Source organism: Nematostella vectensis, chromosome 12 (assembly GCF_932526225.1).
Source record: "Nematostella vectensis chromosome 12, jaNemVect1.1, whole genome shotgun sequence".
NCBI classification, from domain to species: Eukaryota; Metazoa; Cnidaria; class Anthozoa; order Actiniaria; family Edwardsiidae; genus Nematostella; species Nematostella vectensis.
The window spans coordinates 2,578,600-2,603,784 of NC_064045.1; the positions used below are offsets into that span (position 1 = coordinate 2,578,600).

The 25,185-nt window shown below is 40.9% G+C and overlaps 1 protein-coding gene and 1 long non-coding RNA gene across 8 annotated transcripts; both read left to right on the forward strand.

Moving 5' to 3' along the window:
* Positions 1-3,907: 3,907 nt before the first annotated feature.
* Positions 3,908-4,358, forward strand: LOC125557338. Its single transcript, XR_007305232.1, has 2 exons — positions 3,908-4,181; positions 4,289-4,358. It is a non-coding gene; the product is annotated as an uncharacterized LOC125557338 (long non-coding RNA).
* A 10,102-nt stretch (positions 4,359-14,460) lies between these two features.
* Positions 14,461-24,035, forward strand: LOC125556709 (NACHT, LRR and PYD domains-containing protein 3-like). 7 transcript variants are annotated; one of them, XM_048719841.1, is made up of 7 exons: positions 14,461-14,611; positions 17,076-17,149; positions 17,251-17,949; positions 17,992-18,082; positions 19,573-19,636; positions 19,863-19,906; positions 21,175-24,035. In XM_048719841.1, exons 3-7 carry the CDS (start codon positions 17,257-17,259, stop codon positions 23,922-23,924), a joined length of 3,642 nt encoding a protein of 1,213 aa, XP_048575798.1. In that variant the 5' UTR covers positions 14,461-14,611; positions 17,076-17,149; positions 17,251-17,256; the 3' UTR covers positions 23,925-24,035. The 7 variants fall into 7 exon arrangements, with proteins under 7 accessions (XP_048575798.1, XP_048575797.1, XP_048575799.1 ...); XM_048719840.1 differs by having other exon boundaries at positions 17,251-17,932; positions 17,975-18,082; XM_048719842.1 differs by having other exon boundaries at positions 17,251-17,884; positions 17,990-18,082.
* Positions 24,036-25,185: the final 1,150 nt, after the last annotated feature.

A 25,185-nucleotide genomic window follows, 5' to 3' on the forward strand; every position in this document is an offset into this window, starting at 1 on the left:
GACAACAAGGATTGGCTGGGGTGTGACCGGTGTGGCCAGTACTTTCATGCTACCTGTGCCAGTGTCGACTTTGCAACAGCTCTTTCCCCACAATTTTACTGCCCCTAATGCCCCTAAAGTGTCAATAGTTTACCAATAATTATTTTAACATGGCCATTGGGGGTGGTTTCTTCGGGGTGATAGAAGTCAATGAGACTGGATAAAACAGATTTTGTGTAATTGCCCTCCTCAAGTAAGCTGCAGAACAGTAATACAGATTGAAACGAAAAATCATGATTTATCTTATTAAAGAATTTCTTAGATATAAATCTGATACTATGGAGTCATGTAGGTTTGATAACCAGTCTGGAATTTCCTTTTTTGATAATGCTTCCTTTATGGTCTGTAAATGTTATCAAGTAAAAGTTATCAAGAACATGCTACTCTGTCATTTAAGATTGAAATCATTTGTGTTGCAATTACTTTTAGGTTAAACATCAGATTGACTGGACTACAAACAAAGTCTGTCATTTAAGACCGAAATCATTTGTGTTGCAATAATTTGAGGTTAAACATCAGATTGACTGGACTACAACAAAGTCTGTCATTTAAGACCGAAATCACTTGAAGATATGCGAATAAGGTCCATAAAAGGAGCAGGAACACGTCTTTGCCGATGAAGATGGGCTCCACGTCGAATGCTTTCTTGGTTTGGAGAGTTTGGAAAGGCACAAACTGGTTATCCACCCATTTGAAGACCGGGGAATCAAAGTTCCTGAAGTATTGCTCGCCTCCGATCATGAACGGCTGCCATTTGCGAGCATTGGCAACTTTGAGGACTTGGAAGTTGAAGAATCTGAAATGAAGGACATTTTGACAATTTAGTTCAGTGAAACCTTGATAATTCCAACTTAGATAACTTGAACTCCCCGTTAGCTCCAGGAAATGTTAAAAAAACTCTAATACGCTTAAGGAATCTTCAAATAATATTCTTTTTTTGCATCTGATACCTATGACAGTGCACCCCCCCTCGGCCAATCCTGGGAACGAGCCTGCTATCAATCAGTTTAGTGTTCTTTAAACAAAGTCTACTGGTCGTCATTTGTAGAACACAACCCTCTCTACCCTCACCCTTTTACTTCCATCCTCCACTCACATGCTCTTGTTTTCTAATTGCGCCATTTTTAAAGAATTTCTTAGATATATATCTAATACTATGGAGTCATGTAGGTTTGATAACCAGTCTGAATTTTCCTATTTTGATAATGCTTCCTTTATGGTCTGTAAATATTCATGTACCTCCTGCCTGTTAGCAAAGACATAGCTGGCGCAAACAATGTAGGAATAGTGTATCCCCCTGAAATTTGTGGTGGCTTGTTATTACTTTAATGGCTAGAGTGGCAGTTTAGGTCCTAGGGGTCGCGAGATTTTTAGCCTTGTCTCATGGATAGCATTTTGTAAATTGTCGTACAGATTTTACTTTATCACTCCAAGATAAAATTATTGGTGTTATCTGATATATTTGTTGTATTTTACCTTGTCATGGTAACCGTCTTAGGTTAAATTTGATAAGTAATGCATTTTATAATGACAAGCGAACTCTGCTAAATGCTTAGATATTTTGATAATTTCGCTCGTCCCGCCACCCTCCAAATATCTGAATCCACCGCTATCAATTCAGAGTAAAAGACACTTTCATGACCAGTGAACATATTCATCATCACGTAGTAGTTCTGAATACCATTTATTTTGAGTTATTATCAAATACAATATTAAATAACAAATACGTCTATTACAGAGTTAATACTTTACCTTCAATATTTGGAAAATTCCGCAGAAATGAAGAGCGTTATTGTTGTAAAACTAGACCCTGCGCGCAGGGTTGACTGGGATACCTGAGATCTGCAACTTGTTTGTGTGACATGTATGAGAAAGATTTTACTGCCCACTTTGGATATAATAAAAAATATATAATCTTGTTTTTTATTGTAAATGCCATATCACAACACTGATTGGGGCGAGAAAGGTAAGAGCATCATCTCTTCAGGTGTGGGGTGGACTCGAGGTGTGCTCAATGAAAGTAGACAGGGCTGATTGTACTATCTTAAAATTCTATCCCCACATCAGAGTAAGCATCGAAATAAGATTAAGGAAAGCTGAGAATGTGTTTAAAAATTGTTATTTCTTAAACATTTCTTTGGTTCACTGCCCTCAATGTGCTATCACTTAGGGGTAAATTTATTTTATAACCCAAATTAAGTTCTATTGTATTAACAATATAACTTTATTGAAATGTATTATTTTATTTATGTAAGTTACAAGTAAACAACAAAAATTATTTATTTTGAAAGGGGCTATAGAATATCCAGACTTGATTGAAATTTATAGAGCATAAACATTTTTTCAATATCAACAACACTACAAAAATATTACAAATCTCTAGATTTTTTTTAAATTGTTCCATTAAAATAAAATGACATTCAATGAGGGATAAAGGTATTTCAGGGAAATAATAAAACTTAAGCTTATCTAAAGGAAGCACAAAAGTACCAAAATAATTTTCATAGATTTAAGTACATATTTTACTCTTACATGACTTACAACACCTATGCTGTACTTTATTAAAATCGACATGGTTAAAATGATGAGATTCAATGAGAGAGATCAAGATATTTTATAGTAAGAAAATAAAATTCATCTTAGGGTAGCCGGTCAAGTGTCCAATCTAAAGTAGATTCATCGACAAAGCGATTTGTAGGAGATAATTTCCATCAATTGTTTCAAACTACTTGCACTTCAAAATAGATTAAGCAATCAAGGTAATACCCCGAGTCCATTCATGAGTGTCCAGAGCACATTTAATTACGTCTTAAAGTAAGCTGTATGAGTCTAAAGCAGTCAGCACTTTGAGCCGCGTCTCGCACTCGGGTCGCAAATGTAAACACGAGTAAATACAGCGAAATCAATCCAAGCTGAGATGATTTTCCAAAATAACTTGGTAGAAATTGAGGCTATGGTTAAATATGCAGTTATTAAATCGCGAATCGGGCCTTCAACTGCACAAATAACATGGATCTGAGAGCTGGAATCTCAAATTCAAGATGGCGGCCATGCACTCGTTCACACGGTTCAGAAGGACGGTCATTATAATAAAATAATTAGCATATTTACATTAGAGTCAAGTCTCTCACGGTCGTACGCTCGTCGTACGGACGTGAAGTGAGAGGAGATCGGCTGCTTTCTCATGTTTTTGTTTATTTGGCATTCATAACTGATATCTACGGCTGTGTTCCACCAAAGCAGCAAAAACTTGCACAAAACAACCACAAAGCATACTGAAAACAACTGAATTTTTCACTTATTTACTTATGTCCTTTTGAGTGTTGTGAAGTTCGCGAACCTTGTGAACTCAGACTTCTTCACACCACAGGTAGCCCAGGCAATGGTTGCTTGTCGTAGATCGGAATTCGGCTGTTCTGAGATCGGTCGAGTAAAGCGTTTTTTTTTTGTGAAATGTTGTCAATAAAATTGCCTTAGAACTTAGAACATGCCTTGTTGTTGTCAAATTCACGTGTAAAAAACGATTTGGGGGGAGGGGGGTTCTCAACGGAATTTATGGCTTCTCTCTACCTACTAAAGAAAGATACAACGTTGAAGGCGCCATTTTCGGTAGCACTCAAATACCGTCAAAATTCGAGAGGAAAAAACAACAAACTAAATATTTTTATCTCGCAGACCTATGCCAGGGTACACTTACATTCGATATGTGGCAAAACATCCGAGCTAAATCATTTTCCCTGGCCGCTAGCCGTATTTTGAAACGAGAAAGTAGCCACAATTATCCTTGACCGATGCCGTTGGACAATTAGTTACGCTTGACCGCGCTGGGAAGGAGAGCAAACTATATTACCCTCCCTGCCAGGTGGGAAAATGTCGCGCTCGGCCGTTCTGGGAACTAGGGCAAACTATTTTACCCTCCCTACCCAAGAGAGCAAACATCGCGCTCTGCCGAAATTGACCAAAACATCCGTTGGGCGGGAAAACCCCACCAGCTGATTGATACCTGAGCTTGTCTGTTATCAAAAAATGTCTAAACTTAATCCTCTTGGCGGCCTTAAACGATCTAATGAAAACAATGAAAGGTTAAGCGCTACTTCCAAAAAGGCTGAAGTCGTGAAGGAATTTACTGGAGCGAAAACATGGTAAGAGTGATTCTTTTCAAACTCATATTTCAGTTACATGGTGCGAACCTGTGCAAGCACTTTTGAATATTTATATTCACATTTTGATATCTATATTTCTATTGAAGGGTCATGCTAAATTATGAGAAGAGCAAAAAGAGCTTTGCACAATTAAACGATATTATTGACCACTATACAGAAAAAAAACAAGGAAAACATAGCGCCTGCAAGAAAGGTCGTAGTAAAAAGAGCCGTTGACGAAGTCTTCGGCCTCAGTTAAACTTCATCGGCAAAAAAAACTGCAGGGCGACTTCGACTCGAACGAAGTGCTTTAAACCACAGCTTAGATCCATGTGGGATCTAGAGCTGCGACCGGGCTAGCGTGATGCCAATTGTGCGGATCACGCATGCGACCTTTGCTAGTCTAAAACTCCGTCGGATAGCCAAACTATCCTTGCGAGTATGTATACATAAATGTGAACTTTAGAAGCACACTAGCATACACACATTGGCACCAGTCGGGCCAAGACGGGACGCTAGCACAGTCTATTACCCGTGCAGTTCGGCAACCATGGACAGCTGTTTCGTCCTTATTAGGACTCGTCAGCATGGCATAGCCGGTTTGCCTCAGTTAAACTTCATCGGCAAAAAAAACTGCAGGGCGACTTCGACTCGAACGAAGTGCTTTAAACCACAGCTTAGATCCATGTGCCGATGGATCTAAGCATTTTGAATTCACACATTTAGCTTCTCAGTAGGGCAACTCAAATAAATTAGACTGAAATAAACGATAACAGATTACTTACCTAGTGATATATTACAGCGATTTTGAGACTCACATCGCGCTTTCCATTTGTGAAGAAAGTCTTCAAAAGATTCGAGTGTGCTACCTACAAACAAAATTCGAAGGATTGCAATCTGAGTCCGTCTCTTCGCCTTCTCTGTTGTTCGTCTTGGCCGAGTTTATACTTCAGATTTAAAAATAAAAAATGCTGTCACCTTAAAACTTACCTGTTTATGTTGAATTCCGGACAATCTCGCTCCACAAACTGATAATACTGAATTTGAGATCGTGAAAAAGTGTGAAATCCGTATCTACTACAGTTAGTAATGCGCCGTTGACAGCATCGCGGGTTTTCCACTGGAGAGTCTTGGTCAACTCGCGTTCGGATTGGATGGCCTAACAATGGCAGAGCGCGAAGTTTGCTCTCTTGGGTAGGGAGGGTAAAATAGTTTGCCCTAGTTCTCAGACCGGCCGAGCGCGACATTTTCCCACCTGGCGGGGAGGGTAATATAGTTTGCTCTCCTTCCCAGCGCGGTCAAGCGTAACTAATTGTCCAACGGCATCGGTCAAGGATAATTGTGGCTACTTTCTCGTTTTAAAATACGGCTAGCGGCCAGGGAAAATAGTTTAGCTCGGATGTTTTGCCACATATCGAATGTAAGTGTACCCTGGCATAGGTCTGCGAAAATATTTAGTTTGTTGTTTTTTCCTCTCGAATTTCGACAGTATTTGAGTGCTACCGAAAATGGCGCCTCCAACCTTGTATCTTTCTTTAGTAAGTAGAGAGAAGTCATAAATTCCGTTGAGAAAACCCCCCCAAATCGTTTATTACACATGAATTTGACAACAACAAGGCATGTTCTAAGTTCTAAGGCAATTTTATTGACAACATTTCACAAAAAAAAACGCTTTACTCGACCGATCTCAGAACAGCCGAATTCCGAGCTACGACAAGCAACCATTGCCTGGGCTACCTGTGCTTCACACGGCTCATAGTGTTGAGTTATGTTTATAATGACGTAACCTAATGTTGCATTCTGGGTAATCGTTACCCTCGTGGTCTGTATGATCCGCCATGTTGTACGCGTTGTATGTTTATTGAAGAGAATAAAAGGAGTAAAGACACTCATAACGAGATGAATTCTACAGGTTATGGGCCCAGGACGGACTCGAAATGGAACAGATTGACGTTCGACGGAGACGAGAGCAAGTATGAATTGTGGGAGGCCAAATTTTTGGGACATTTACGGATGCTGAAATTGAAAGATACAATCTTGCCATCGACGGATGCGCCTGACGCGACAAAGAACGAAGAATGCTATGCGGAACTTATACAGTTCTTAGACAATAAAAGCCTCTCACTAGTAATGAGAGAAGCTACTGACGACGGCAGGAAAGCCTTAAAGATACTACGGGAGTTTTATGCGAGCCAAAGCAAGCCTCGTATCATAACACTGTACACTGAACTAACATCACTCGAAATGGGAGTAAACGAAACAGTCACCGAGTATTTAATTCGTGCTGAGAAGGCTATCACTGCTCTCAGAAACGCAAAAGAAACACTCAGTGATGGGTTGATCATCGCAATGATTCTGAAAGGGTTACCAGAATCCTATAAACCGCTAGCTATACACATCACTCAAAGCGCTGGGGAGATATCATTCTCTACATTCAAAGGTCACCTGAGAAGCTATGAAGAAACAGAGAAATTTAGCAGTAAGGGGAAAGCAGACCAAGTAATGAAGGCTGCGTCTCCAGCACCACGTGCATGCTATGGTTGTGGTCAAACTTCGCACTTCATCAGGGACTGCCCAAAGAAAAGTGAAACAACAAAATGGTGCAACTATCACAAGAGTTCTACCCATTCAGATGGAGAATGTAAAAGGCACCAACAGAAAGGAGACACAATAAAGAAAGTTTCTGTTATGGATGATACAGAAAATAATGAGGAGGAACATACTTTCACATTTAATGTGAAGGATCACAGTAACAAAGTTCTCAACAACCCCAAGGGCATGCTAGTTGACACTGGGGCTACATCTCGTTACAACTGATACGATCACAAGGATCGATGGAACATTCAAACCAAGTGAACATTATATGGAATTAGCTGATGGAACAAGGACCAGGAACATTGCCGTAAAGCGAGGAGACGCAATGGTAACCCTCAAGGATGTGAATGGCAGACATGTAAACGCTGTGCTGAAGGGAGCATTGTGCATACCATGGTACCCCAAGACATCTTTTCTGTGAAGGCTGCAACTGCAAATGGGGCAGAAGTGAAGTTCCAAACTGGACAGAATTAACTCATCCATAAGGATGGCACTGCATTTAAAATTGAGGAACATAATAAGTTGTACTATTTGAAAGAACCACTTTATGGTAATGACAGCTATGATAAGGTAAGCGTTTCACATGACATATACACATGGCATAAAATATTAGGCCACTGCAATTTTGAGGATGTCTTAAAGACAAAGGGGGTAGTAAAGGGAATGAATATGTCTGGAAAGATAAGTCTAAGTTAAGTTGCAACACCTGCATCGAGGGGAAGTTTGTAAATAACAGAAATAGAAAGCCAGATGCTAGGGCTACCAGACCCTTAGAGAGGTTTCACACTGACCTGGCGGGCCCTATAAACCCAGTATCAATGTATCAAGTATAGTATCTCATTCACAGATGATTATTCTGGGGCAGTATTTGTGTATTTTCTCAAAGAGAAAAGTGATTCAGTGCAAGCAGCTCAGAAATTCTTAGCAGATTCTGCCCCTTATGGAGAAATTAAATGGATGTGCATACGGTCAGATAATGGGGGCGAGTTTATTAGCAATGATTTTCAGGCACTTCTCCGAGAGAGATGGGGACATGATAATGTCATGTCCCCATTCCCAACATCAGAATGGAACAGCTGAAAGGCAGTGGCGAACCCTGTTTGAGATGGGCAGATGTTTGCTCATAGAGAAACAGGTGCCAAAGTTCTTGTGGCCATATGCAGTTCAAACTGCTGCACACATTAGGAATAGGTGCTATAACAGGAGAACAGAGAACACACCTTATTTCATGCTAACAGGAAAGAAACCTGACCTTTCAAAAATGGGAATATTCGGATCAGAATGTTACACATACAATCACAACCATAAGAAATTAGACTCTCGCGGTGTGAGAGGGGTATTCGTAGGGTATGAAAAGAACAGCCCGGCATTCCTAGTGTACCGCCCAGATAAGGGGAAGGTGTTAAAGCACAGACTCATTAAGTTCATCAGTAAGGATTGCATCGAGCAAGAAACTCAAACTAAAGGCCTCATTCACAATGAAACGCCCGTGGGCAATGTTCATGAAGGGGTTGGATCAGAACAACCAGTCAACTTCAATGAAGCCATCAAAAGCCACCCAGATGTGGGCAAGGTGGATGGTGAAGCTAGTTGTACACCCGGTGATAGCGAGCAGGTAGATAATCAGAGTCACACCAGTGGGCGTCCACAAAGAGAGAGACAACCCCCTAAGTATGTGGATGATTATGTTACCAGTATAAGTGATAGTGATGACATAACTTATTCCAGTGTTGATTATTGTTACAGAGTTTCAGGGTGGCACAAAGTTACTAGGCTATGGCCTCAACAAACGCTACAGAATGGAACCAAGCCATGGCCGAAGAAATGGGGTCACTTCAAGAAAATGACACATTTGAGCTAACCTCCCTCCCGGAGGGTCTGAACCCAGTGGGGGGAAAATGGGTATACACCATTAAAGAAGATGCAGGAGGCAGGGAAGTATTTAAAGCTAGATATGTAGCAAAGGGGTATAGCCAAGTTGAAGGAATTGATTACCAGGAGACCTTCGCTCCTACTGCGAACATCACCTCAATTAGGGTTCTAATGCAATTAGCAGCGCAGTATGACCTCACTATCCATCAAATGGATGTCAAAACAGCGTACCTACATGCACCAATAGATCAGGAAATATACATGAAACAACCAGAAGGCTTCGAAGTGATCTCCGAAAATGGAGAAAAGTTAGTGTATAAGTTAAAGAAATCCCTTTACGGCCTAAAACAGTCAGGCAGAAACTGGAATAAGCTTCTGCATGAAAGTCTGATGGAGAGTGGTTTTAACAGGAATCCATCAGACCACTGCGTCTACTCTAAGCTAGTAGGCAATGAAATTGTCATTCTCATAGACTGGGTAGATGATCTGATCATTGCATCAAGTGATATGGGAATCCTTAATGACTTCAAGGAAAATATGAAGAGGCACTTCAAAATGAAAGATTTAGGCCAGATTTCCCACTTCTTAGGTATTGATTTCAACCAGGCTCCAGGACAGATTACCATGGGTTAGAGTAGATACCTACTTAAGGTCCTGCACAGATTTGGAATGGAGGGTTGTAAGCCCAGAACAACGCCATGTGAGCAAAATGCTGGAGAGAACAGTGAAGAGGCTGATCCTAAGAAGTATAGGGAGATAGTAGGAAGCCTTATTTATGCTATGGTGTGTACCAGACCAGACATCAGTTGGATTGTTAGCAAACTATAACGGAAATTGTCTTGCCCCACAGCCGCAGATATGACTGATGCTAAACATGTCCTTAGATACCTTAAAGGCACCATAGATTATGAATTATGTTTTAAGAAGTCTAGTGATGGTTTGAGCCTTGTTGCATATAGCGATTCAGACTGGGCATCATCAGAGGATGACAGAAAGAGTACGACCGGATACTGCTTTAGCCTTTCCCCAGAGGGTGCTGTCATTTCATGGAAATCCAGAAGGCAACCCACAGTTGCCCTTTCTTCCTGTGAGGCTGAGTACATAGGATTAGCTTCTACAACCCAGGAGAGCCTGTACCTAAGTCAGCTATTAAGTAACATGGGAAAGGAATCATATTCATGCACTAAGCTCTATGGGTATAATCAGGGGGCTATTGCACTTAGTAAAAATCCTGTAAACAGGCAAAGGTCTAAGCACATCGATGTCAGACACTTAGTAAAAATCCTGTAAACAGGCAAAGGTCTAAGCACATCGATGTCAGACACCACTTCCTGCGTGATACGGTCTCAAATGGCAAAATCGATATTGTGTTTTGCCCCACAGAGGACATGGTGGCTGACATTTTCACCAAACCAACCAGCAAGGTCAAACTAACGAAATTCAAGAAATTTCTGTTTGGGTGCTAAAACTGTAAGATCAGCTTATTACCTATAACATTTATTGTAGAATATTGTAATCACGTCATTTAGGTTTACATCATAAGAAACAAGTGGGGGTGTTGAGTTATGTTTATAATGACGTAACCTAATGTTGCATTCTCGGTGATCGTTACCCTCGTGGTCTGTATGATGTTGTACGCGTTGTATGTTTTTTTGAAGAGAATAAAAGAAGTAAAGACATTCATAACGAGATGAGTTCTACACATAGGGCCGGTCGTTGTCATTTGGCAAGTAAGTTCATATTCATAAAGCTCTGTTTTAACCAAAAATATATGAATGCTTGTCTTGGTCTTGGTCTTGCGGCTTGCTTGTCTCTGTCTTGCGGCTTGCTTGTCTCTGTCTTGCGGCTTGCTTGTCTTGTGTCTTGCGGCTTGCTTGTCTTGTGTCTTGCGGCTTGCCTGTCTCGGTCTTGCGGCTTGCTTGTCTCGGTCTTGCGGCTTGCTTGTCTTGGTCTTGCGGCTTGCTTGTCTTGGTCTTGCGGCTTGCTTGTCTTGGTCTTGCGGCTTGCTTGTCTCGGTCTTGCGGCTTGCTTGTCTCGGTCTTGCGGCTTGCTTGTCTTGGTCTTGCGGCTTGCCTTAGGTGCATTAGCTTGATCCTTGTTGATTTAACTGTAGATCCCTTCAAAAAGGCTTACAAAGTTCTCTGGAACTGGTTTGCCAATGGGCAAGAGCTCAGACAATGCTTGCCTTCAACCATATTTACCACCATTTTATAACATTGTGCATCTATGAAGGGAAGAGGGTGGCTCGCCACCTTACTGACTCATACAATTGCACCAAGTCAGGTCATAGGCTGTATGCTACTAGTAAAATATAACCTAGTACTACCTGCCTTATTGACGAGTTGTCGGCGTCTAAACTGGCGTTTAGCTTCCCCAATATATTGAAGGTTACAGCGGTTACATAATTGAATCATATAAATCACGTTTTTAGTATTGCAGGTTATGTGGGAGGTTATAGGTCGTGTTTCACCTGTTGAGAAAAATGTGTAGCTTGTCAGGCCATCGGTTCTAATATAGGGGCAGGTTAGGCAGTTTTTTCCGTAACGGAAAGCACCGGGAGGTTGGTTGGTGGGAGAGCGGTCGGAAGGTAGCTTGGCTTTAACGAGGATGTCGCGGAGGTTAGGTAAACGGCGAAAGGCGACAAGAGGGGGCTCAGTGAAAACCTTATGGCATCGCTTAGACGAGAGTAGAAGGTTGTAGTTTCTACGGATTATGTCGTTGATGTTAGGTAGTGTAGGGTTATAGGTAGTGACAAAGGGGATGCGACGGGAGTTTTTGTGGTTGTTATTATTAGGGCGTAGGGCGTCAATGCGGGAAATGTCAGCAACGCGTAGGATTTGTCTCTTGAGAAAAGCGGGTTTATAGCCACGCTTGGAGGAGGTAGTTGGTGAGTTCATTGCAGCGGTTATTAAAGCTTTCTTCTGTAGAACAAATGCGGCGAATACGGAGGGCGAGGCTATAGGGGATAGCCTTTTTGGTGTGATGAGGATGGCAAGATGAAAAAAGAAGGTGTTGGTGTTTGTCAGTAAGTTTGGAGTAGAGGTCAGTTTCGATTTTACTATTAACAAAGGAGACATTAACGTCAAGAAAAGGTACATTGTTATAGGAGTGGGAGCTTGTAAATTTAATGGTGGGATGTAGATTGTTAAGATAATCTACAAAAGCGTTCAATTTGTCTAGACCCTCAGTCCATACAACAAAAATATCGTCGATGTATCTTAACCACGTATGGGGTTTGTAAGGGGCGTCACGCAAAGCGTTGGTTTCAAATAGACCAAGAAAGAGACAGGCGAAAGAGGGTGCCATGCGTGTGCCCATTGCGGTGCCATGCTTCTGGAGGTAGTGTTTGTCATTAAAGGAGAAGTTGTTCATTTGGAGCATCATGCGGATTAAATCACAAATAGTGCCAGCAGGGATGGGGTTAGTGTTACATGTGCGAAGGAAGTGGTGACAAGCGTTGATGCCATCATTATGTGGGATATTAGTATAGAGGCTAGAGACGTCGAGTGTGACCAGGCGAGAGTCTGTTGGTAGGTTGCTGAGTGTTAATAAAATGTTTAAGAAGTGGTTAGTGTCTTTAACGTATGATGGAAGTTTACTTACTAATGGCTGGAGGTAGTAGTCTACAAATTCTGAGATGCGTTTGGTGGGGTGGGAGTTGGAGGAAATAATAGGGCGCCTAGGATTACCATGTTTATGTATTTTAGGGAGTATGTAAAACCGTCCAGGTTAAGAGTCTTTGGGTGTGAGGTAGGATTTAGTGTCCTGATTAATTATTCCGTCCGTGTGCATTCGGTTGATGTAAGTTGTGACTCGTTCTTGTATGTCATTAGTAATGTCGGCATCTAATTGTGTGTAGAATTTAGTGTCATTAAGTTGTCTATTACATTCATTAATATACCAGTCTTTGTCCATTACGACTGTGCCAGATCAAGAGAAGCAAAGCAAGAGAAGCCACACTGATAGCTCGCGCTGGTACTCTTGAACCCGGTGGCCTCAACCGGCGTGAAGAAACCGTTTAGCTACTTAGTAATCCACACCACCCTATTTCCTATCCATAAGTCACTCCTTACTCAATTACTATTTTTACCTTTTGTTAGTTAATCATCAATGAACTTTGTACATATACTACAGGGGCGTAGCCAGGGGGGTGGCCCAGGGGGCCCGCCCCCCCTTCTAGCAGCCAAAAATACAGTAAATGTATGAGACATTATCTAAAATACAGGAGAAAATGACTGGAAATGACCTCTTGGGCCCCCTCCTGTTAAAAATCCCGGCTACGCCTCTGTACTAGCTGTAACATGTCATTGTAACTCATTGATAACCTGAAGAAGGCAGGTATTGGCCTGCCGAAATATCGCTCTAAAAAACATAAATCTGCGTTGTTGTCGACTTTTTCTTTTTAAGGTTTTCTGAAATAGTACGAGGGATAGTAAAATATTTATTTCTAGACTAATAGCTTTTTTAGTCTCAGATAAATAAAACTCCAGGGTGATAATGAACCCTGTCCTCCCATAAGAAAAGTAAAATGCTTTATGTAAATACCACGCCCCCCCCCCCCCCCCCGTGATTGTTATTCACATAGAAAGGTACCCATAAGCTTAAAAAACCGGAAGATCGCTTTAAAATGGCCACATTTAGATGAATTCTCCAGGTAAAATGACACAAGTTTGATACTTCACTACTGAAAAATTCCTATCCCCGACATAAGCAAGTTACCAGATTGTCCGAAGATCGATCATTGCGAACACTGCAAAATCTACTAGTTGTAGTAATGTCGTATGCCTCGATTTTTGCCTTGCCCTTTTCAATTGAAGATACAGACATCCATCGACCACCGTTTTCCATTTTTCCAGGTTCCATCTCGTTTGAAAAAGCCCGCGAAAAATCTTATATTTCATATTAAGTGTTTGCTGTCAGTTTAATCTATCTCACTTCCGGTTAACTTTTGGAGCGTGTGAAAGATCGTCAGCTGAAAAGGTCAGTATAGATCACAACACTCACATGGACACCAGCGGAATTATCGTTTAATCATTTTTTTTTCTACAAATATTTATTTGTACGCGAGGGATCGACCCTTTGAGACGTGTGAAGAAGTTTGAGTGCTCGCGAACTTCACAACACTCAAAAGGACATAAGCAAATAAGTGAAAAATTCATAAATGTGGACTTTAGAAGCACACTAGCATACACACATTGGCACCAGTCGGTCCAAGACGGGACGCTAGCACAGTCTATTACCCGTGGAGTTCGGCAACCATGGACAGCTGTTTCGTCCTTATTAGGACTCGTCAGCATGGCATAGCCGGTTTGCCTCAGTTAAACTTCATCGGCAGATCTCCCCTCACTTCACGTCCGTACGACGAGCGTACGACCGTGAGAGACTTGAGTCTCACGGTATGCTAATTACTTTATTATAATGACCGTCCTTCTGAACCGTGTGAACGAGCGCTGACCTTTTAAATTATGCAAAAGTTTTTGGTAACTAAGCGTTGCGATGACGTAGGACAGTAGGCTAGATACTTCGTGTAAGAAAAAGGCTTCAGTAAGGTCGCATTCAATACACTAAAACAAGCGAAGTATTGACTATGTCGCAAAGGCTCTTGGGGTATTGCGAAACATTGCAGATTTCCCGGGACCACGAAAAAAAACCCAGTTGCAATTTATAACTGGGCTACCACAGGTATCCCAGTAACTAAGTTTGTAGATTCTTCGCAATTTCCAGGCGTCTCAGCCGCCATCTTGTAATTACTTTGTCAGTCGGGACTTCCAACGGCGTGTCGACCGGATTCCGACGTATACATTACCGCTGACTCCCTGCAGACTCACCCTTCCTCTACGCCGGTGGAAAATTGCTTCCCCTTGGGAATGTGCAACAAGCAACTGTTTCTTAGCGAATCTGCGAAGAAAAGCCGTACCAGCTGATGTAAAAGCAACACAAAGCACAACATCCCTACAAGTCCGGTAAGCAAGGGTATCAGAGAGCCCGACCGTAGTTTCTCTATGAATTATCGGCAAAATCACGCACATCGCGTCTTTGAATGTGTTGGTTTGTGAAGTGTGACGAAATATGAGATTCATTATTGTTCAAAAGTCTTTAGCTCGATCTTACCTCTGCTATCTTCGGATTTTGGTAACATTTCTTACATTCACTATTCTCTGAGGTCGATAACTCGTGCGTTGTATTGGGGTTTGTGCATTGAATGGGATTTCTACACTAATTTTGTGCGGTTCTCTGTGCTTCCGCTTTTGATTTAGTAAGGGCTTCGATTGTTTGTGAGCAGTCCGCTTTTATTTAAACGGTAATCACGTCAGCTTTGTTTATATTTATTTCTGCGATCGTATGCAGCTCAAACTGTCCAAGGTGTTGCTGATGTGGCCTACGCTTGATTGTTTTAGAAAGATGGGGAATGGATCTCATAGGAGAAATTAATGTTACCGCAGTGCCTTAAGATTCATTTTTATTTGGATTTCTTGAATGCAGCGTTGCTTCATTGAAGTCGCATGAGTATCACAAATATCACAGGCGAAGGGTCATAAGGTAATACAAGAGGGTTTTCTTTTGCCATAAGGTTTCTCCTGTAGCCTTTCTTGACTAAACTGGTTGCACTTCGTGAGTCTTTCCCGCCATTTCTATATTTTTACTCTTGTGACTCTGTCACACTGTTTTGTCCGCCGTTTTGTCCTACGACAAAAACTGACTTCCCACGTTGTCTAATGTTTTTCTGGCTTAGTTTTCTTGTGTTTGAAGCTGTACTTTGTGTTTTCACCATAAGCTTAAGTGATATTTTGGATAATTCTTCACTTACAAACAATAATTTATTCAGCTCCGAAATCAGTCGCCTGTAAATTCTGCGAAGGATTTGCATATTTCTCTGAGCCCTGATTGCGATGCGCTGTTGTTGTGTCAGTCTCACGGTAGGCCAGTCACAGTTAAGTTGATGAAAAAGAGTTAGTGTTTGCGGTCGGATTGCGTTGTTGTGTAATACTGCTTGGAGTTTTTCTACCAGTGGGTTCTAAGTGCATTGTTGATTGAGCGCGTTGGTTCAGTTTACGGGCGACTCGAGTCCAACTTGTTTTTGCCACCCTGCATTTTCATTGTAGTCTTTTAACTATTTTATTCTACTTAATTTTACCTTGATTATTGATTATTAATAATTAATTGATCTAGTTAAATAAAAGAAAGGGAAACTAATCAAATAATTATATACAATCAAACAATTATTTAACCGGAATAACCGGAAAATAAACTACAATACTATTTCTGTAATTCTTTTTCAAAAAAAAAATATATAAAATAATTATATCTGGCATAATGGCAGGCCACCTCATGGCCCCCTTGATAGTACCCCTATTTGCTCTACATCTCCAGAATTTCTTATTACGGTGGCAGAGCCCACTAATTGAGTCTAAGGCCGGACCCTTCATTTCACCAGCACTTTTTGAAATGAGCCTGGACAAAGTTAAAATTTTCATGAACAATATTCATCCCAATCGTAGAAAATTGATCGCTCCAAGGAGTAACCCAAGCTCACTCGCCTTTCGCCTACTCATTCTTAGTGGGGACATCCCTCTCAATCCCGGTCCCACCTACCGGTATCACTGTGGAGCATGCTCAAAACCAGTTAAATGCAACCAGAAGGGTATTCAGTGCGACTACTGCGATGCATGGTATCACACAAAATGCTGCTCAATAAGCAATGAAAGTTACAATACACTTGCTAACAGTTCTTGTTCTTGGATCTGCTGTGCCTGTGATGTGGCCAATTTCTCAAAGTCATCAAGTGGTCCTGACATTCCTGATGACAATTATTATTTATCTTTATCAACATCAGTACAATCATCCGGCTCAGAATCACCCCAGCCACTAACATCCTCCCCCAGGCAAAGACAATAAAAGAATGGAACAAGCTGCCCTGCCTTACCCTGGATTCCACTAGTGCAGATATTTTTAGAGAACGAATAAAATTAAATTAAATTAATAAAATTATATTAATACCAATAATGCTGTTTAAACGATTTTTATCTTTTTACTTTATTTAATCTTTTTTTATTCTGCCTTATTATTATTTTTATTCTGCCTTATTATTATTTGTATTATTATTTATTATTATTATTATTATTTCTATTATTATTTTATTTTATGTTTTTTATTTTTTATTTTTTCTTTCTTTCTTTCTTTATTTTATTTTTTATTTTTTATTTTTTTTAGTTAATTAATTAATTAATGTATTTACTTATTTATTTATTTATTTATTTATTTATTTATTTATACAATTAATTTATATCCACAGTGATGGTAACCCCTTTGTGGATTAACAATGTAGATGTAGATGTAGAAGATTCCCTTAGCATTCCCTTCTTTTCTAGGTTGTCAATGGTTGCTAAACTTTTGTTAGGTCCTAACTTTTACTTTGTTCCTCAACAGATTTATTAGTAAAACCAAGAGTGGAATTGATGCTACTTCAATCTTTCAAAATGTGATGTCAATGCATTAAGCAGGTATAGCCAATCTACTGTAGCATTGATATACAGCATTTTGATGTTGTGATAATAAAAGATGATGATTTCTCTTGTTGCTGAGCATTTCAGTATTTTTGCAGATCAGTATGGCCTCTGTACTCTTAGGCAGTGAGGAGAAGGACAACTTCCAAAAACTCTGCCGTCTGCTGATAGATGGAGGTACCCAGTCCCTGCGGACATACTTCACATCAATCCACCATCCCACCCCCCTTGCAGCATTTCTAAATACGCACAAGAAAACCTTGGTTAACCTGAAAAGCAGGAGGATACTCCGGCAAGAGCAGTTTGATCGACTATTCCCTGCCAGCGGTGTTCCATCAGCTAATGATTATGACATTACACTTTTGTTCCTGTTGCTTCGCCACATCTCTGGGTTGTCACCACCTGTCAGTACGTCTAGCTGGGATGTGTTGCCTCGTCCCACTGATCTTACCAAGGAGGCACACATGGCCCGACTGAAATGGTACAGGAATAATGTGTTTGCCCACATCAAATCAACTGAAGTGCCAACTGTTCAATTTAATCAGTACTGGGTTGAAATATCTGATGCTCTGATCTCCCTCGGTGGAGTCAGTCAGGGCGAAATAGACACCCTGAAGGTCACACCTCTTGAGGGAGATTATGTAATGCTTTTGAATGAGTGGGTTAATAAAGATCTAAATTTGTCAAAAGAAGTAAATGAGACAAAGAAAGAAGTCCAAGAGACAAAGAAAGATGTGCAAGAGACAAAGAAAGAAGTGCAAGAGACAAAGACTAAAGTAGATGAGATAAAGAAAGAAGTGCAAGAGACAAAGACTAAAGTAGATGAGACAAAGAAAGAAGTCCAAGAGACAAAGAAAGATGTGCATGAGGTGAAGGGAAAAGTATCTGAGATGGCAGTGGACCTAGCATCACTCAAAGAGGAATTCTCAAGTAAGTAAACCATCTGATAGAAAGCTAGCCTGAAATGATAATAAGAAACTTACACAATCACGAATCTCAAATCATAATAAGATATCATTGACATAAGAAATACTGAACCTATTTAGTTGACATTTGGGAGACAGGACCTCTTGCTTTATATCCTTGTCTGTGAAGACAGGACCTCTTGCTTTATATCCTTGTCCATGAAGACAGGACCTCTTGCTTTATATCCTTGTCCATGAAGACAGGACCTCTTGCTTTATATCCTTGTCTGTGAAGACAGGACCTCTTGCTTTATATCCTTGTCTGTAAAGACAGGACTTCTTGCTTTATATCCTTGTCCATGAAGACAGGACCTCTGTTTTTATATCCTTGTCCATGAAGACAGGACCTCTGTTTTTATATCCTTGTCCATGAAGACAGGACCTCTGTTTTTATATCCTTGTCCATGAAGACAGGACCTCTTGCTTTATATCCTTGTCTGTGAAGACAGGACCTCTTGCTTTATATCCTTGTCCATGAAGACAGGACCTCTTGCTTTATATCCTTGTCCATGAAGACAGGACCTCTTGCTTTATATCCTTGTCTGTGAAGACAGGAGCTCTTGCTTTATATCCTTGTCTGTAAAGACAGGACTTCTTGCTTTATATCCTTGTCCATGAAGACAGGACCTCTGTTTTTATATCCTTGTCCATGAAGACAGGACCTCTTGCTTTATATCCTTGTCCATGAAGGCAGGACCTCTGTTTTTCTATCCTTGTCCATGAAGACAGGACCTCTTGCTTTATATCCTTGTCTGTGAAGACAGGACCTCTTGCTTTATATCCTTGTCCATGAAGACAGGACCTCTTGCTTTATATCCTTGTCCATGAAGACAGGACCTCTTGCTTTATATCCTTGTCCATGAAGACAGGACCTCTGTTTTTATATCCTTGTCTGTGAAGACAGGACCTCTGTTTTTATACCCTTGTCTGTGAAGACAGGACCTCTGTTTTTATATCCTTGTCTGTGAAGACAGGACCTCTGTTTTTATATCCTTGTCCATGAAGACAGGACCTCTGTTTTTATATCCTTGTCTGTGAAGACATGACCTCTGTTTTTATATCCTTGTCCATGAAGACAGGACCTCTGTTTTTATATCCTTGTCTGTGAAGACAGGACCTCTGTTTTTATATCCTTGTCCATGAAGACAGGACCTCTGTTTTTATATCCTTGTCCATGAAGACAGGACCTCTGTTATTATATCCTAGTCCATGAAGACAGGACCTCTGTTTTTCTATCCTTGTCCATGAAGACAGGACCTCTGTTTTTATATCCTTGTCCATGAAGACAGGACCTCTTGCTTTATATCCTTGTCCATGAGGACAGGATTTTTTCTCTTCATGGCCTGATGTTGAGAGAAACTTTTGTCCCTTTTTTGGTTTGGTGTCTTCTAAACACCTAGAGGCCTAAAATCCCTTTCTTGATTATTCCACTCTCAACTCTACTTGTTGTCACAGGTAGAAAGGTGAACAGCAAGAAGGACATCACTGCCGCTAAAGGTGATGAGGCTGCTTCTGGGAAGTAAGTTATAATTCTTTTTTGTGTGTTTCTCTTGCACTGATAAGCATAATTATGAGTTAGATCGTGCAAACTTCAGTGAATTGTTTTTTAAATGTACCTTTTTGATTTGTTTCGCTTTTGTTTTTTATTATATAGATTTATTATAGATATTTCAATGTCACCCTTCAATAACTGAAAGTAACAGGCAATGTTAGGTTGTAAACTGATTGTGTGCTTTCTACTTTAGAACATCTCATGACCCAGGGAATAAGCGTCTACCAAAGAAAAAAGGTACATGTGACATGTGACATTATAAAATAAAATGAAAAGTGGCAGATTCTAGGAAGGGGCGGGGCTGGGCTGGGCAGGGTCTAGTATTTATGGTAACACCACATGTTTAGCTAAAATTTTAAGACAACATATATATGGGGGTTTAGTTTCTCCTGCCATATGTTTTATACAGTTAGTGTATATGTCGATGGGCCATACCCTCTCCCCCTGAGACAAATCATAGTTTCCCACCACTGATACAGACAGTGGAACCTGTATATTACGATTGTTGTTTTTTATTTGACAGATCTTGTTAAATACAGATTACAGCCTCACAGAAACTTTACAGTCTTACACAAAGTACAGTTGCAATATTATTATTTTGTAGAAGTTGATAAGTAACCCGACCGAGTACAACACTGTTTCCAATGGATTTTTCTTTATATCGTAAAATCAAGGAGGACATCTTAACCATACCCCGATTTTACGGTGCATCTACTATCTCCTGGGGTATTTTGTAAAATCCAGGTTCCACTGTATCTGTTTTGTATAGCACTTTAAACACTTGTTACCTATCAGTAGAGATATAGACTACTCCATACAGTTTGCAATCATGACTATGAGTAATGGGATAGTCATGGATAAAAGATGCTCTAGAAGGAGAACAAAATCATTTTCTCTCTTGGCTGCACAGCTCCCATGTATAAACGAAAAACTGTTCTTTGCATAGATTATACCGATTTGGATATTGTTCCTTTGTCAGCTCAGGTGCGCTACACTAACCAGCTGATTGTTTGCATACTGCACTATAGATACAACCCCCCATCCAGGTTCACTTCTTCTTTCTCCGAAAAGGGCTGGAATTGTCAGCCCCACTTCTTTGTTTCACTGAGGCAAACAACACACCATTTCAATATTTAATTTATAGTTTGTAGCATGTTAGGCGAGAAAGGGCCAATTCTTTGTGCAATTGATGTCCTCTTCTTTCAAAGGCATTGTCAGGGATTTCCATTATCTTGTTTGACACTCTTTGAAATAAATATTTCCTATTATACTGTATATAGCATCCCTTCCACTTTCATATTCTCGTTAAAAATGGAACTAGGTAGAGCCATGTATCTGCTAATAAAACACCTTGAATTTTTATATTCACACTGACGCAAACACACTGACGCAAATCGTTCTCCTTATTGAGAAATGCCCTTCAATAAGTTTGAAAAGAGAATGACCAAAATAAGAAAACCAATTCAAACCGAAACAGTAATATGTTTTTCTTTTCTTAATTTTAGTGATTCAAGACTTCATTGACTATCTTCATCTGAGGTACACGACAGGTGAAGAGGTCCTTATTGAGCCGCTTGAGGACATGGAGGACGGCAACTTCACTCTGGAGAACATGTTCTCAGAGCTGGAGATCGTCAGAAAAGACACCGATATCAAGGTGCCGATGTATGACGTCTTTACCGCTAGTGAACCATCCAAGAAGGTGCGAAGTGTTCTCCTGGAGGGGGACTCTGGTGCGGGCAAGACCACGTTATGCAAGAAGATTGCATATGACTGGGCAACAGGGGTCTTGGCCAAAACAGAGTCCTTCCCTCAGGTGGAGCTAGTGCTGTCTTTGAAGTGTAAAGGGATGAGTTCTAAAGGGTTCCCGCAGGCAGTGCAAGATCAATTGTTTCCCGAGGAATTTAGTGTACAAGATAGGGTAGAAGTGGTGCAGTACATCAAAGAAAACCAAAATAAGGTTTTGATAATCCTAGATGGATACGACGAGTTACCTTTAGAGGCAAGAGAGAGCATACATAATGTAGTATGTAAAAAGTTCTATTCCTCTAGTTACACCCTTTTAACGAGTAGACCAGAAAAGAAGCTCAGCAAATACTTTACAGGAAGTAATGCTCTAGAAATCAAGGGATTTCTCGATGTTGATGACGTTATCAGCATTTTCTTTAATGCATTACCAGATTACGCAGCATTTATTGTAGAGATTATCTCCAAAGGAATCTCTAATGTCGAATTGTGTAATCCTCTCACCTTGATTCTCTTCTGTTTGAGTTTCAAGGATCATTGTGAGAGGAACAGGGAAAAGGATTTCTCACATGGTATGACCCTTAGAGAACTTTACGAGGATGTAGCGTACTCACAAATTAGGAGATACTTTGAGAAGGAAAACATCAACTTCGACGATGACGATATTCAAGCGACGAGTTTTCAACTAGGAGAAATTGCTTTTCACAGTCTTAAGGACAATGCTAACACCTTTCCACTTCCTAAACTATCAGAAGTTTTGAAAAAGGTAGGTTTCTTAACACGCCGCAAATCCCCTAGCACCATACGAGCAGTAGAAATGTACTCCTTTGTTCACAAGTCTTTTCAGGACTTTTTCTGTGCTGTGTTTTTAGCTGACAGGCTTGGACAAGGCATTGTTGAGAGTGTATTGATTAATGATTTGGAATTTTACCTCACTGTCAATCGTTACGACCTCGCTATGATGGTAGGAAGAAATGTGGCGAAAGCCGTGGAATCTCTCGCACGCAAAGTACCCGAGTATCCACCCGAAAGGATTGCCACGTTTGATATGGATGCTAACAGTATCGCTCTCAAGTTGCTGTGTCAGTGTCTGGCGAGATGCAAACAATCAGAAATCGTCAAAGTTTTGGAAAAGGCATATTGCCTCCTTCCATGCAGAGTGCTTTTACAAATTTATTTTGAGCCATGTTATTCTACGCTGTTAGGATTGTCATATTTGCTTTCGTACGATTTGTCTCGTTCCCAGAGCCTGCAGACTGTCGGTAGTGTCAGCGGTTTGCGTCCCCTTGGTGATCTTACTATCTTGTTTTCGCATTGTACAGATGGGATCCCTGATCAATTTACAAAAGCGTTAGCTTCTTCTCCGATTCGAAAACTAGGTATTTCTTGTCCCCCTGGTGCAGGTGATATTATTGTAAAAGCGCTTGTCAGCATGCTGTCACGTACCACATTACAGTCTCTCATTCTTTTTGATGGGATCGACGAGGCTAATTTTGGCAATTTAATCGAGTCTTTAAAGAACAACGTTACACTATCAGAAATCTGTATTGAATCTGACGGCTTTGGTGATTCGTGTGCTATCAAGTTGGCTGAGATCTTATCTGATAACACCAGTCTCACTGACGTTCGCATTGATAGTACAATCCTGGGAGGTACTGGTGTTACAAGCCTCGCCAATGCATTGAAAGTCAATAAAACAGTACGAACTCTCGAGATTAGAAGTCATAACATGACGTCCGAAGCAGGCCGTGCTATCGGTGAAATGCTGAGACATAACACTACTGTCACGTCTCTTTTTCTTTGCGGTGGAAGGCTAGGTGATTCCGGGGCTCGGGGTATCGCTATTGGTCTTGCACAAAAAAGGACCATCGCTCACCTTAGCTTAGTGCGTTCTAGTATAGGCTTCGCTGGCATTAAGGCAATTACAAAAGTCATTCAAAATGTTACCCGCTTAAATTTGTCTGGTAACCCGGTAGGGTACGGTGGAGTAAAAGCTATTGCTAGACTTCTTGTGAAAAGCTGTTGCAGGTTGAAATTCCTTTTTCTTGATAATTGTAATATAGATGTGTTTGGTGCCAAGGAACTCGCCATAGCTTTGTCAAGGAATTCATGTCTCGAGGAACTGTCCGTAGCTTGTAATGATATTAATGACGAAGGGATGTGTGCGCTGGCTGAGTCTGTGGCTAGTAATGAAACATTACAGGTTCTTTACATCACGTACAATAACGTCGGTCAAAATGGTAAAAAGGTTATAATTAGCGCTTGCGAAACGAGCAAGTCCGTCCGGCATCTCTACCACGAGAACGACTCCATTTTTGATACGTTCACCAAACCCCACTCGGTTTGCCGAGTTACCCGTCAATTATATAAAACTTATTTACTTGTTCTTAAGTTTAAGAGAATGCATCGGTTATACAAAAGATACAGTCAAGGTGTAGAACAGCAAGTCGAGATGATTTGTAATTTCTTGAGTATTGCAGAGCTTGACTTTATTCTCCCGAATGCTTAATTTGTAATTTCTTGAGACGTTTATTTGAAAATCCTTTTTTTTTTTTGTATAAAGTGCAGGGAGTATAAATCCTCTCCATCTTGTTTGCCCATAAAATTTTGCTTAAAAATGTCCAACTCGCTTTCATTTCTAGCAAAAAATACCGTCGTTCCTCCCCCCTCAAACAAACATCTTGTTTGTGCATAAGACTGGGGGGACTAGGGTATTGTAGTCCATCTTGTTTGTGCATAAGACTGGGGGGACAAAGGTATTGTAGTCCATCTTGTTTGTGCATAAGACTGGGGGGACTAGGGTATTGTAGTCCATCTTGTTTGTGCATAAGACTGGGGGGACTAGGGTATTAAAGTCCATCTTGTTTGTGCATAAGACTGGGGGGACTAGGGTATTGTAGTCCATCTTGTTTGTGCATAAGACTTGGGGGACTAGGGTATTGTAGTCCATCTTGTTTGTGCATAAGACTGGGGGGACTAGGGTATTGTAGTCCATCTTGTTTGTGCATAAGACTGGGGGGACTAGGGTATTGTAGTCCATCTTGTTTGTGCATAAGACTTGGGGGACTAGGGTATTGAAGTCCATCTTGTTTGTGCATAAGACTGGGGGAATAGGGTATTGTAGTCCATCTTGTTTGTGCATAAGACTGGGGGGACTAGGGTATTGTAGTCCATCTTGTTTGTGCATAAGACTGGGGGGACTAGGGTATTGTAGTCCATCTTGTTTGTGCATAAGACTGGGGGGACTAGGGTATTGTAGTCCATCTTGTTTGTGCATAAGACTGGGGGGACTAGGGTATTGTAGTCCATCTTGTTTGTGCATAAGACTTGGGGGACTAGGGTATTGTAGTCCATCTTGTTTGTGCATAAGACTGGGGGGACTAGGGTATTGTAGTCCATCTTGTTTGTGCATAAGACTGGGGGGACTAGGGTATTGTAGTCCATCTTGTTTGTGCATAAGACTGGGGGGACTAGGGTATTGTAGTCCATCTTGTTTGTGCATAAGACTTGGGGGACTAGGGTATTGTAGTCCATCTTGTTTGTGCATAAGACTGGGGGGACTAGGGTATTGTAGTCCATCTTGTTTGTGCATAAGACTGGGGGGACTAGGGTATTGAAGTCCCCCTCCCCTACAGCCCAACCACCTGGCTTGTGGTTAAGGTATTGGGGGGGGGGGAGGGGAAGGTTTTTATAATGACCCTCACAGGTGGCTTACACTAGCATGTCACATGACCAACTAAAGAGTCCAAACGAGCACCAACTTGTCAAAC